This window comes from Diaporthe citri (assembly GCF_014595645.1).
Source record: "Diaporthe citri strain NFHF-8-4 chromosome Unknown scaffold_2, whole genome shotgun sequence".
In the NCBI taxonomy this organism is placed as follows: Eukaryota; Fungi; Ascomycota; class Sordariomycetes; order Diaporthales; family Diaporthaceae; genus Diaporthe; species Diaporthe citri.
This window is the reverse complement of record NW_025064847.1, coordinates 3,416,968-3,429,692: the sequence shown is the minus strand read 5'-3', so window position 1 is coordinate 3,429,692 and position 12,725 is coordinate 3,416,968. Positions and strand designations below refer to the sequence as shown.

At 51.9% G+C, this 12,725-nt stretch overlaps 3 protein-coding genes across 3 annotated transcripts; all 3 read left to right on the top strand.

Annotated features, from left to right (window-relative positions):
* Positions 1–1,372: 1,372 nt before the first annotated feature.
* INS49_006537 (uncharacterized protein) lies at positions 1,373–3,967 on the top strand (the record flags this gene model as incomplete). The annotated part of the gene is made up of 3 exons (XM_043167309.1): positions 1,373–1,408; positions 3,289–3,745; positions 3,828–3,967. The coding sequence occupies 3 exons, from the start codon at positions 1,373–1,375 to the stop codon at positions 3,965–3,967; spliced, it is 633 nt and encodes a 210-aa protein (XP_043028453.1).
* A 1,335-nt stretch (positions 3,968–5,302) lies between these two features.
* INS49_006536 (uncharacterized protein) lies at positions 5,303–6,803 on the top strand (the record flags this gene model as incomplete). The annotated part of the gene is made up of 5 exons (XM_043167308.1): positions 5,303–5,364; positions 5,498–5,518; positions 5,653–5,771; positions 5,820–6,163; positions 6,216–6,803. The coding sequence occupies 5 exons, from the start codon at positions 5,303–5,305 to the stop codon at positions 6,801–6,803; spliced, it is 1,134 nt and encodes a 377-aa protein (XP_043028452.1).
* A 1,511-nt stretch (positions 6,804–8,314) lies between these two features.
* INS49_006535 (uncharacterized protein) lies at positions 8,315–9,336 on the top strand (the record flags this gene model as incomplete). The annotated part of the gene is made up of 3 exons (XM_043167307.1): positions 8,315–8,771; positions 8,833–9,129; positions 9,185–9,336. The coding sequence occupies 3 exons, from the start codon at positions 8,315–8,317 to the stop codon at positions 9,334–9,336; spliced, it is 906 nt and encodes a 301-aa protein (XP_043028451.1).
* Between the last annotated feature and the right edge of the window lie 3,389 nt (positions 9,337–12,725).

Sequence of the window (12,725 nt, the reverse complement as noted above, 5' to 3'; positions counted from 1 at the left end):
GACGGCTGCTGGACATGAATTTGACTGTGGTCGTCAGACCTGGTTTCCTAGGGAGGCTCGACAGGCTCGACAGCTTTTGGGGGTGGGGGGTATTATTTGAGGGCGGCTGCGATCCTCTGTTTTCCTCCGCGCTCTCTGCATCCTCACGGCGACCGAGGCCGTCCGGAGGCCCAGTCTGGGACTGACTTGGTCAAGACTGATCGTTTCGCCGGATTTCTTGGCCTTGCGCCTCTCCTTACGCTTCTCGTTCGTGAGCTTGTTCGGAGATGCTGGCGAGGCGACTGGTCCGAAGATATCTGCAAAAGTTTCCTCCTTGTGTACCGGCAACACCTGATTCTGCGCCGAGCCGGAGCCGGAGGTAGGTTCAGTTGGGCTTGAGGGAAGGTCACTGTTTGGCCTACTCCTAAATGCGTAGCGTCACACCCGAACACGACAGACTGCCCCTTCACATTTGATAAGTGACGACCTATCCATAGATCGTGCAGGTGTCAGTTGGGGGCCGGTTGTGACAAGGCTTGACTTGGACCTGACCAGCCTTCTTGACTCTGTGACCTCAAAGCAGTGAGCGTTTCCCTATGAAACATGTCCAAGCAAAACTTCGGGTACCAATCAATGGTCTGCATTGTCGAGCAATCCACACTCAGTCTTCACAGACTGGCATGCTGTTTGAGCAGCGTCTTCATAGACTCGTTGGAAGGAATCCAAGTGGCTGCCGCATGATTCTTCAAAACACAGGAACCGTTGGATGCCTCCATTTCTGGTGCAAGACAACTTAAGCCGAAGAGCACCGCGACTGGAGGACATAGCATAAACTAAAGACTGCGGCCCAGTATCTAGATGCTAATCCGGGGCCCGTCTCTGCCAGTTCCTAGCATAGACTTGCAAATAATCTGTTCTAGAAGGACCTTGCGAAAGCATAAATGATTTGAGACCGGAACATGCACGTGCTCAAGTCGCGGCATGGCTTGAGTGGCCTCAACCTTCCGCCAAGGTTTATCCTTTTTACCGAGTCGAGACTGCCAACTCAGAAGTACAAGGAGTCACGTCAAGCACTGAATTCCGACTCAGTCAATCGCCCATATCGGTGGTTGTGCCTGCCAAGCGATATGGAAGAACCTAGATATGGTGTCCCACAGTAACCCCGGATGATATTGCCTCATACAGCTTTGCATGGCAAATTTCTCGTGCTCGCAGTTGCAGTGCGTTGGCCAGAAACCGTGCTAAATACGTCGCAGCAAGGCAAGCGTAGATATCTACTCTTCCTCCTTGTTTTCCGCTCCTCCACAAGCGACACCGTGTTTTACGTTTTGATACGACTTTTCATTTAGGACACGCACGCTCTCAGCATGTTGCTTGCGGCCCGTCGTTCATCATGAGCTTTCTTGTTGTCGACGGTGTCGAGGTCATGGTACGTCCACCCCCTTGGTATGTTGTCGATCTTGGGAACCCACGACGGCATAGGCAGATGGCCCCCTACATTCCGGCCGGTGTTGAGATACTTGTTACTATGGCTCTTATAGACCAGAAGCTGTACCTGAGTCTGTTATGAATCAGCTCAGCGTTGAGAATTACATGCCTTACTTCAGCCTATTCTCAATTTGATAAGTCTAACTAATTGAATCCATAGGTCGCACATTACCACCATTCGTGAGTATCTTTCGTTAAGAGCCGAACTGCTCAGGATGTTCGACTAGAGTGGTATTGGTAGGTGCCGTCACTTGTATCTCAAGATTTTGTATTATGTAAGTTCAGAAATTGAAGCAAAGGCTCTAGGTTGATGGTCATGTTGAATTATAAGCTATCACCTAACCAGGTTGCGTATTTAGGTCTCTCAGATTCAGGAGCTGGAGGACCCAGGCAAGAAAGATGTCAGTGTCTACGTTCGATACCTACCTGCTCGTAAGTTTAAGCACACAAGCAGCTTCACTTGTGCTCCGGGGAAAGCTGAATGCGTTAGTTGACGGATGTTTTGTTCATCAGAGTGCATCGGTGTCTTCATGGACATACGTCTCATGCGGAAGTTTCACCAAATCATCTCTCCTGGTCTACTATCTCCCATTCGATCCCAAGATGTCCGGGTGGTGTCGAGCTTTTGTTGTCGTTACAATTGTGCTCATCGTCGCACTTACTCCAGCTGACATTTTCGCTTCCATATTTGCCTGCCAACCGACCCGCAGGGCATTCGACATCAGGATTGCGCATGGGAGATGTATTGATGAATCTTCCTCCCGTGTCACCACTGCCCTTTTGAACGTTTTTACCCACACATTTGTATTTATTCTCACCTTGTTTAGTGTTAAATGGATGCGTGTATTGGAGTCATAGAGGTTTGGATCAGGATTTGTGTTTGGAGTCGCGTCTTTGTAAGTTTGTCGAAGAGAGTAATAAAGCTTTGATATCCACAAATACACGCGCGCCGTCGATCTGACTGACCAAGATCAACAGAACTATAGTTTCATCTGCTATACATTGCACATATATTGTTCCTATGAAGGACTCCACAGATATCACTTCGGATATGCTAGAGACCACTCTTTGGATATACGTGACCCACTATTCTATTTGTTCTGTGGGCGGGTATGAATGCTAATTAGGTATGATTACATGCAAAGGCACCTCAAATTACTGGCGGCGTCCGGCATTATCGAGTCAAACCTTACCATTAAATACGGATAGATATACTTGAGTCCTTGTTTCCGAAGAACAAACAGCGATAATTCAGGCCCAGAACGAGACAACCCGTACTTTCTAATGGCCCGAAACATCGCCTGTGGCTGGTGAACTCCAGGGAGAGTTCTTGGGATGCTCGAAAGATTTATCAAGTATCTACAACTTCCAGTTGAGAAGTTGGAATACGTGGATCCTTCGTCCGCTTCTGATGGCGGGAACGTATGATGTAAAGCTACGCTTAAAACAAGGGAAATTGCTTGCTGAAGATTGTAAGCCTAAATGCCTACCTCAAGTAGTGAGACTTTGAATTCTAATACTCAGCAGGGTTTTGTTTAGCAGCATGGGTACGTCGAACACTGGAGACATCGCCTTACTACCAGACCCTAACTTCTTCAGGTTTTCACCAATGCTTTGAGCGGTTGCGTGTTAACATGTGAGCCCATAATCGAATCTGTACTGGACGGTATTCAACGTGCTAACATGATGGAGTGACTCTTTACGGTGGGGGACAGAATGTATGGGATGTTACTCTCGAAAGATATACCGAATTTCTGAAAGTACAACTCACCAAGAAAGCCTTCACTAAGAGAAACGATGTACTTACACCAGTTTCCGCAGTGGCTATATATCAGCAGTTGCGTCTACAGTCCAGCGGCGTTTTGCACTAAAGCCACATTGTTGCTGCTCATCGCTCGCGTCTTCTCGGTCAAGCCGATGATCTCCAGAGGTGTAAAGGTTTTCATTTGCACGCTGGCTTTGGCTTACCTTCCCGTCCAAGGTCTCAAGACCTTCATCTGCACTCCTATCGAAGCTTTCTGGGAACCAACATATATGGATGTCGAGACTGGGGAGAACCCTTACTGCCTCGACCAATTCCGGCTTTTCATGTGCGACATTTCGATTGCCATCGTCACCGATCTGATTATTCTTATTCTTCCAATCCCACTGGTCTGGGAGATGCGAGCACCTCGAAGGCAAAAGGTGAAAATGATCATCTTGCTAGGGGCTGGTGGTGCCGCGACCGCGGCGACAGTCGTCAGGGCCTACCTGAACACCCGATTCATGTATTCGAGAAGTATGTGTATTGCGTCAAAACACCCAGACTCTGACCCTGAATTTGCGGCCGCCTCCTGGATGTGATCTGACCTGCTCACCAGATGTCTCCGCCGACTTCGCCTTGATAATAATTACAACAATCCTCGAACTGTCCACCGGTTTTGCCTGTGTCTGTCTCCCGTCGGCGAAATTCATGCTCGACAGAGCCACGTCGTCGCTCGATCACCCTGATCAAAATTGATTTGGCAGAGAGAGACCAGCCGGCACCGATCGAAAACCAGGCAGCACGGTATCAACCTACTGGGAGTCGATTCGGTCCAAATTAACTACGACAACCCGACCTGGCAGCACGATAGCAGGGGGCCTCCAGTCGTCCAGAGCCTCACGGCCATGGAGGCGTGGGCGTGACATCGAGCTGGGATTCAGCAGCGAACCAGTCGTTTTCCAGAAGCGCCTCGAGTTCCCGAGCCTGAGGTCGACATCGGATGCGAGATCCTGCACGAGCCGAGGAGGTGGCCACCGAGGTCTGTCGGATGCGGAGTTTGCGCATTGCATGGAAGAGATTTCGTCTCAGAAAGGTGAAGGCGATGACTTGGCTGATAGCAGGAAAGACTCAATTATCAACTTGGAGACTGAGCAATGACCTGTATCGGGCAGACCATAATGGTGTTGTATAAGTATCTGGACCAATGTGTGTCATTGATAATTCTTATGAGGAAGGAAGATTCATGAACACATACTTCCTCTGATGTTCGGCAAAGTACGGAGCTTGCACTGTCAAACAACAGGGTGTACCTTACCTTACACCAACCTGTTGCCATTGCAATCTTCTATTGCTTAACTATGAATCTACTGACACCAAAAAAGGAGAAAGGGGTCATCCGAGAGTCCGAAGCGCCATCGACCTAGACCGCTGCCGAGGAGCGGATGGTTTCGGCCGGAATACCCGTGAGCTACTACCCAGACGCCCTACATTCCACATGACTTACCGCAAGGGTAGCGGTACTTGTTCGTTACAGGAAGGCCTTCATATTTAAAACTAACCCCTCATGCGCTTTGGAACGCCTCCTCTCAAGGCAAGGTGAGCCAGAAGAAAGAGCCAGATTGCAGTACAGACAACTTTTGTAAAGTACGACAAAATGGCCGTATGGACAGCGGTTCTGAAATTGCTCCACGGCAATACTGCGGTCGTGTCCCTGGCGCTCTTGCTCATCAGTCTTTGCATCTATGCAGCGTTCTCTCATATCCAAAATAGGAGAAAACTCCCACTCCCTCCAAAGCCGCGTGGTCTTCCCGTGCTCGGTAACACGACCGATTTTGTTCGAGCAGCAAAAAAGAACGAGATACACCTACTCCTCCAGAAATGGGCAGAGCAGTACGGAGAGATCATGCGAGTGCAGGTGGGCCCCATGACGAGTTATTATTTAAATTCTGATCAGGCTGTGAAGGTGAGTGCTCCTCGACATTGTCGTTGTTTCACTCGAAGAGCGGCCAACTGATTCCTGTTCCAACCGCCAGGCACTATTCGACAAGTCTTCTGCTCAGACATCAGAACGACCAAGATGGATCGTCAGCAATGAGCAGCTTTGCAATAAATGGAATGTTCTACTACTTCCCGCCAGTGACGCCAGGTGGAAGGTAAGTCGCGATACAAACGCCAAGCACAGGCAGGCATTAAAGAGAAAAATAGCTTCAGCGGAAGCTGGTGTACCGTATGTGCTCGCCCTTGTCACCCAGAATAAATGCACGAGCAAGCTGACGAGAGACACAGATTCCTCCATTTCGAGACAGCGTAAGGTCCTCTCACGTCCGTCCTGTTTTCTCCTATTTCACACCAATTCACATTTTTTGGAGTGCTTGGGCAGGGAGACACTGGAAAGCAACTGGCCTCTTACGCAGCAATGGCTAACGCGGCAAGATGAATAGAAAGTTTTTGCATGAGGTCGCTCACGATCCTCATGCCGGCACAAACTACCAAGATTTGTGGACACAAGTTGGGCGTTACACGTATAGTAACTTTGCCATGCAGGCCTTCGGTTTCAGTAGTACGTTGTGATTTTCAAGACGCGATGAAACTTCTACGAAGACCCTAGTCGACTCAGCTGCCGACGAGAGGATCCAATACATCCATGAGTCGGGTGCTCTCCAAATATTCGGCACGCTCCCCGGATCACACATTGTTGATATTCTTCCGATACTTGATCGCCTGCCTCTATGGCTGAAGCCATGGGAACGAACCGCTCGAGCTCATTTCCTCGAGGACCTCCAGTGGTGCAGGAAACACATGGTCCAGGTGCAAAAAGAGGACAACCCGCACAATAACTTTTCGATGCTTAAACGAATTCTAGCGGACGAGAAGCGTCTGGGCTTCTACAGCAACGAAGAGGCCGCGTTCCTCAGTCTCCAGCTGATTATATACCAGTCGTATGTCTACATGGTCCTTTCTGGAGGCAATGATGATCTACCCAGAGGTCTTGAAGCGTGGACAGGAAGTCATGGATGCGACGGTGGGCGACAGAGTCCCGGAGTGGGAGGACCTAGACTCCATGCCTTATGTCAGGTGCCTGATGAAGGAAGTGTGGCGCTGGAGACCTCCAGTCGCCCTTGGGCACCCCCACACGACGACCCGGGAGCTTGTGTACAAGGGCATGCGAATACCCGCGGGCTCGAGGCTTCACCTCAACGCCTGGGCAATCCACCACTCGCCAAGTCGCCACTCTGACCCGGACGTCTTTGATCCGAACCGGTATGAGGGCGATGCCCTTACCAGCCAGCAGAGTGCCAACCTACCCGACCCGACCAAGCGCGACCACTTTTCCTTCGGGGCTGGAAGGAGGATTTGCCCTGGCTTGCACGTCGCAGAGAGGTCGCTCGGTGTTGCTATCATGCGGGTCCTGTGGGCGTTCGATGTCGGGAGTGCTCCTCGGGCGAAGCTGCCTCTGAACCCGAGTGACTACCGCGGCTTCATGCCGGCTAATCCAGGAGTGGACCTGCCCGTCACGCTCACGGTGAGGAGTGAGAAGAAGAGACAGATCATAGACGCGTACTGGGCGGCTCAGCAGGCGAAGGGATACTAGAGATACCCGAACGAGGACGTGTGGCGGGATTGTGGTCAACAAACAACGGGTGTCTCCATGAATATCTTGCTCAAGTGGCATGCGACATGCCCAGATAGGCGAGAGGTGACGTCGGAGTCTCGGCCAAGCGAGCCATCTTTGGCAAGATGAAGCGGTTGAACCGCCGACGATCAAGTAACATGTCTCTTATTCTGAACTTGCGATCGTTGATCTGTCGTCGGACCTTGATCAAACCTGGTACGTGCATCGCAAGTTCTCCCTAGTAATGGAAAGCCTCATTCCTCTCAGAGAAGCTTCTGATGGATGTAGAGTCTGAAGTACTCCGAGCTTTTGCGAACAAGCGCGAGAAGACTTGTCGCGTTTATTTCCTTTACCTGCGTGACGAAATTAACAATGTCGACATGCCTTGCACGCCCATTTATATCCTAATATCAAGTGCTCGGAAATCTCCCACTCGACCCAAGACCTATTTGATGAAAGGGGCATGATCGAAGAATTTGACCGTCCCTGGTGAGACGTGTGGTCCCTGGATTTAGTTGTCACGTTTCTCACAAATCCAAGACAACACCCTTAAAAAAAAGCGGGAAGGGAACGAGCGGAAGCTCAGGGGCGCAAGTGGCTGAGGCAGCTGGACATATGATGTTCGCTGCTTCTTACGTAAATATTAGTGTTCTTTCGCGATTTGTTGCTACAATAGATAGCAGACTTCCGCGGTGAGGATGGCAAAACGATTCTTGCCAGTCAATACGCATAGAGTTCTTAGCGGTGGGCTTCAAGAAGGGGCGGGGGTTCTAAATGTCACAATTTTCATGCATCACGATGGCTGGTATTCTGGTACATCGATGATCGTCTTCTAGGAGAGGGCTAAAAACGGTCTGCGGTTCGGTGCGATGCGGTAGTTCCCGGCCTCGCAAAATGCCTTGGTACACTCCAGCATACCTTGCAAGAGACGTCATGAGAACGTCGGTTGCGATTCCTGAGCATGTCTTACCGCGCGAAATAATTGGGCGAGGCTAGGCGGGAAGTATGCTTCCCACAGGGACCCCACGCAGAGCGCATTCCGGGGCCGAGAAGGGGAGCTCATTTTGAACATGTTTCAGTTTTTCACCAGAGACATTGCTGTCCGTTTAGGAAACCGGGGCTTCCAGGGATGCTTGACGATCCTTTTCTGGAAGGGATGTTCGAAGACACCTGGGAAAATTAGCAATTGTATCACCAGCCCAGAGTCAGTGTTGGGAGGAATGCTACTCTCGACGATGAGCAACTGGCCTGGCTTGAGCACGTCAGATGGCACGACGATGAGAGGGAGGCTGGACAGGAGTTTATAAACAAGTCGAGTATTAAGATGCCATGAACATTCTCTCATGAGATATCCGTCTCTCATCATCATCGCGCCCTCGCCATAGTTCAATCCTCCACACTCAACCCTCGTCTTCAGGGTCTTGGGGACATATTCTAGCCAAGCCTCAAACGCACCAGTTTAAAACACTCTGTTCCGGGAAACCGTTACGATGAAGGCCTTTACAGCTATCTTTACCATTGGAGCCATACTTGGCACTACCCTGGCCACACCTGTTAACCTAGGTGACAAGGCTGTTGAACGGCGCGACGTCGAGGTCGATGACGCCGATGTCGACAACGCCGATCGACAAGGCATCCTTCCGCCTCTCCTTCCAACACCTCCGTCACTCCCATATATCCCTGTGCTTCCGACGCTACCACCTGTCCCGACTCTGCCAACTCTTCCAACTCTTCCGACTCTGCCAACTCTGCCGACTCTTCCGACTTTGCCAACTCTTCCCACTCTACCACCTCTTCCAACTCTACCCTCTCTAACACTACCAACACTTTCACCTGTCCCTGGGTTCCCGACTCTGCCACCTATTCCTATTCCTACAACCCCTGCTGATCTGCTTACCTCCTTGAGAATTGTTCTGACGCAGATCATAAACATCCTCACCGCCATCAGTAAGCTCCCGTACTCCTGAATTCCAAGTCATTAAATACACCTACTAACAAGACCCATCAGGGAGTACCCTTCCCGACAGCGGTGGTCTTCCACCTCTGCCACCTCTGCCCCCTCTTCCCACGCTCCCCGGCATCCCAAATCCGCTTCCGGTGGTCCCGACTCCGGGTGTTCCCACGTCCCCCGAAGCCCTTCTCTCACAGCTGCAACTGCTCCAGTCCGGGCTCGGATCACTCCAGACAATATTCAGCAACCCGCCCACTGGAGTGAGCGCCGACCAGCTGAAGGATGCTCTGTCTATTCTCGAGCAGATCCAGACTCAGACCTCACCTGTCATCGCCCGTATCTTAACTCTCCTCGGTAGGTAGCCTCTGTTTCGTATCATGACAGGTGCAGAGAAACTAACAGCTTTCAGGTTCCGGTGGTCTACCCCTTACAGGAATTCCTGGAAATATCGATGGTCTGGTAGCAGCCGCTGGCGCTATCCTCAACTTTTTCGGCACCATCTTCGGGATCCTTCCAGGCATATATCTAGGCCAGGGAGGCTTCAGTGATTTTGGCCGTTAGAACAAGCAAGCACTGGCATTCCTATCTGGCAGGCCCCTTTTACAGCTGGCAGCTGATATGCCTGACCTCTGCGTGGACGGGGTGCCCAGAAAAGAATCAGTCTGAACTGTGGCCTGCCCTATGAAACGATCTGCTTCTAAATCATGCGGGACGATACATTGTGATGAAAACTTCGAAGTGCCGGGATTCGAGACATCGAGGTTTATCTAAGTTTCGAGCTTTCGTAGGTGGCACCAAATCCTGGAAGCGAGAAGCGAATGTGTTCTGCCTTATTGTGCCTTTCATATACCAAAATTTGTCAATTCAAAACCAGCTTCACGCTCAAGCCATACGTTGAAGCTACCACCTGATTCTCAAGGCCACGCATGTTCTAAGAGTAAAATTGACAACCACGCAAAAGCCATAAACTCACCTAAGTGGTTCGGTTAGCCAATATTTATAGACTTTCGATGTTTGTTTCAGAATTATTGAATTTGCTCTTAAAATAATATCGCTATATCTATCTAGTTGTATCACATGGGCTTCGCTGTAGACAAGCATCCTTCGTGATAGAACCGACTCATGGGCCATTGCGTGATCCTTGGAGTGGAAGTTCGACGACGAGCATTTGAGAAACAGTCCAAATTTGTGCCTATTTTTACATGATGCAGTAAATTTTGATGACACTACAGTCGATATCTATATCTGGGTGCCGCAGAGCCAAGCTCGTTGTCAAATAAAGCAAATCGAAAAGGTTAATACATGGTTCAAGACAATTGCTGCCCCCCCCCCCCTCAAAACCCTCGCCCCAAACCCCACACACACACACACGCAAGGGAACAGATATGAATGCTTCAAACATCGGATGTCTACTGCAGGCAACATAAGTCAGTGAATGTCTGATTTCTACAAGGTACATCAGACAGTGCTCATAATATTCGAATCGTTTCCCTGCCCTTAACGTGGAGTCGGGCCGTGGATACGCATCAGGAGTCAATGTTCCAAAAGAGGAAGTCGCGTAAGGCTTCAGGGCACGAGCCACCCCCGCGGTTGCCCCATCTGTCTGCAATAGAGTGCGTTGATCAGCCGCAGTGGGGGGGCGGGGTGGGAGCCCAGCTTGCTTCCATTGCTTCGTGTTGGCATCTCTCCTTCTCCACCCACATCTTGAACCGGCGTGCTCACCAGCAATCACCCACACCAGGTATTCTCGACAACCTCTCACATGGCCCCTTGTGTGCGTGTAAGGGAGGGTGCAGGTAAACCACGCGGTACACAGGATCGGTCTGACAGTGTGTACTGACGGTTGCACAACCACAACCATCATGACGCAACAGCAATGCGGTGCAACACAGACACATGTCCTCCCAAGAGCTCGCCCCGCCTACAGTGGCATTTGCTTGGATCCTTGGAGGACTTTTTCGCACGATTTCTGTTGCAGGACTTGTCCCAGGACTTTTGCAGGACTTTGCACCCCGGTGGCAACTCTGCGAATCCGGCTGCCTGGCATTAGACTCCCTAACGCACTGGGGAGATAGCCGTGACCAGCTGGGCACTTACTGACCAGAAACTTCTCCGTCATCGGTAATCAACGTCTGATCAACAGCTCGGCAGGCCAGGCACACTCATCCTGTGGTCCTTTTGCAGCACAATCCGTGGGGCTCTGATGGAGGCGAGGGTTGACGCCTCGTGCCGGGGTCGCCCCAGTCGCCACGTTGTAGTCTCTTTCAGCCGCAGCAGTCTGACACCAGCTGAGCCCTTGGAGGTGCGGAAGCTGGTGATAGCTGCACTTTGGCGGCTCTCTTGATGCCTTGGTGCCGAAACTCGAAATGCGGCACCCTCTACCGACGACGACCAAACATTACGACCTGTCACTGGGCCCTGATCGGCGACCGCGTCCAGGATGGTGTTACCGGGCTCAACCGGGGTTCACGACATGTGGGATGCGCCCATGCGCCGTGGCTGTGGCTGTGGACGGTCTGACGGGGTGTGCTCAAGTCATTCTGAAGCGTCATCACCTACCGCCCAGCGCCCTCGCACTTGTCGTGATCGCCGGGCAGGGAACACCACGGCGGGCAACAGGCAGACAGGCGCCAGGAATCCACGCCGTCTCTTTGTGAAGGCCTTGAGGACAACAGGACGTCAATGAGTGTGGGGGCTGAGTCGTCGGCGCAAGACGGAGGCACCGCTTCCTGGTAGCAATGTGAAGGATTTTTGGGCTCTGAAGGCTTGAGACGGGCCTGGAACCAGGTGCTGGCCGTTGCCAGGCCCAAGTACCGTCGTACACATTACGCCTCACTGAGCAAGCTTACGCCCAGCCATCTGCACATCCCTGATTCAGACGAGCGATGCGTGGCTCTTCGGGCATTCCCATCACAATGCCTGTCGAAGCGACGCAGTGCCACTCTGTGTGGCATTAATTGTTCAATTGCCGTTTTCGGCCTCGCGATGCCGCTATTCCTGTGGTGGAGGGGAGGGGCTCCAGCTCCACAAGGAGCGCGACCTCTCCCTTGTGACTCGATTCGCCGACTCGTACAGTACATACGGGGTGGCCACTCTGCCGCTGAGCCATGTCGACAATTAATCACACACTGGGTCGCGCCGCGACTCGACAAGTAGGATTCTCCACAGTGGCATCGAGCCATTGTCGAACCAGATGAAAAGCCATTCTCAACTGGGCAGTGCCTGCAGGTCCTGTCGTGCGCTGCATGTCTGTCGCGCAGCTACCCGGTGCATTAGCCCGGCGTCCGCACAGGTACCCAGCAACGAGTGCCGCCAGGCCAGGCCCTCGTGGGATCGTGTTTCCTACTGGCGAGCAGCATCACACGAAACGAGTTCGCGATAACTTTGCTCAACACCCTGGGCCTCTTTGTGTTTCACGGCCGCAGAATCGACGCCTGTTGTTTATGCGCTTCTGGGGGTAGCGAGGTCAGCTAAGGGGTCTCCAAAAGTCCAGGGGGTGGGCCGGGTACGTACAAGGATCTATTTTTTGACGCCGCCGCGCCGTCGAGTCTTCGGCTCCGCGCTGTTGGGTGCGCAGCCAGCCCTTCGTCCCCAATGCCACACACGGCCCAGTCGGGTTGCCTCTTCCCTCGCTCGTCTCCAAGACGCCATCGTCCACAAGCTCACACACCCTCTTTTTATGTCATGTCGCTGCTTTCAGTGCGGCACTCCAAATCTTGGCCAAAATGCGCAAGCGAGTGTTTGCTGCTTACGGACAGGCTTCCCATGACGTCGAGAGCCTCGCACACCGGAACAGGCAGGTCACCAGGCACTGACGTTACGAGGTCTCCGGTTTTTCTACTTGTCAGTCTCTCGTGATCATATCGCTATTCGCACGATCCCTCGACGTCGCCAGTCGATTTTGGCAGTCTGCGTCCAGCACGCAACAGGCACCCCAGGAGCTAGCGGCT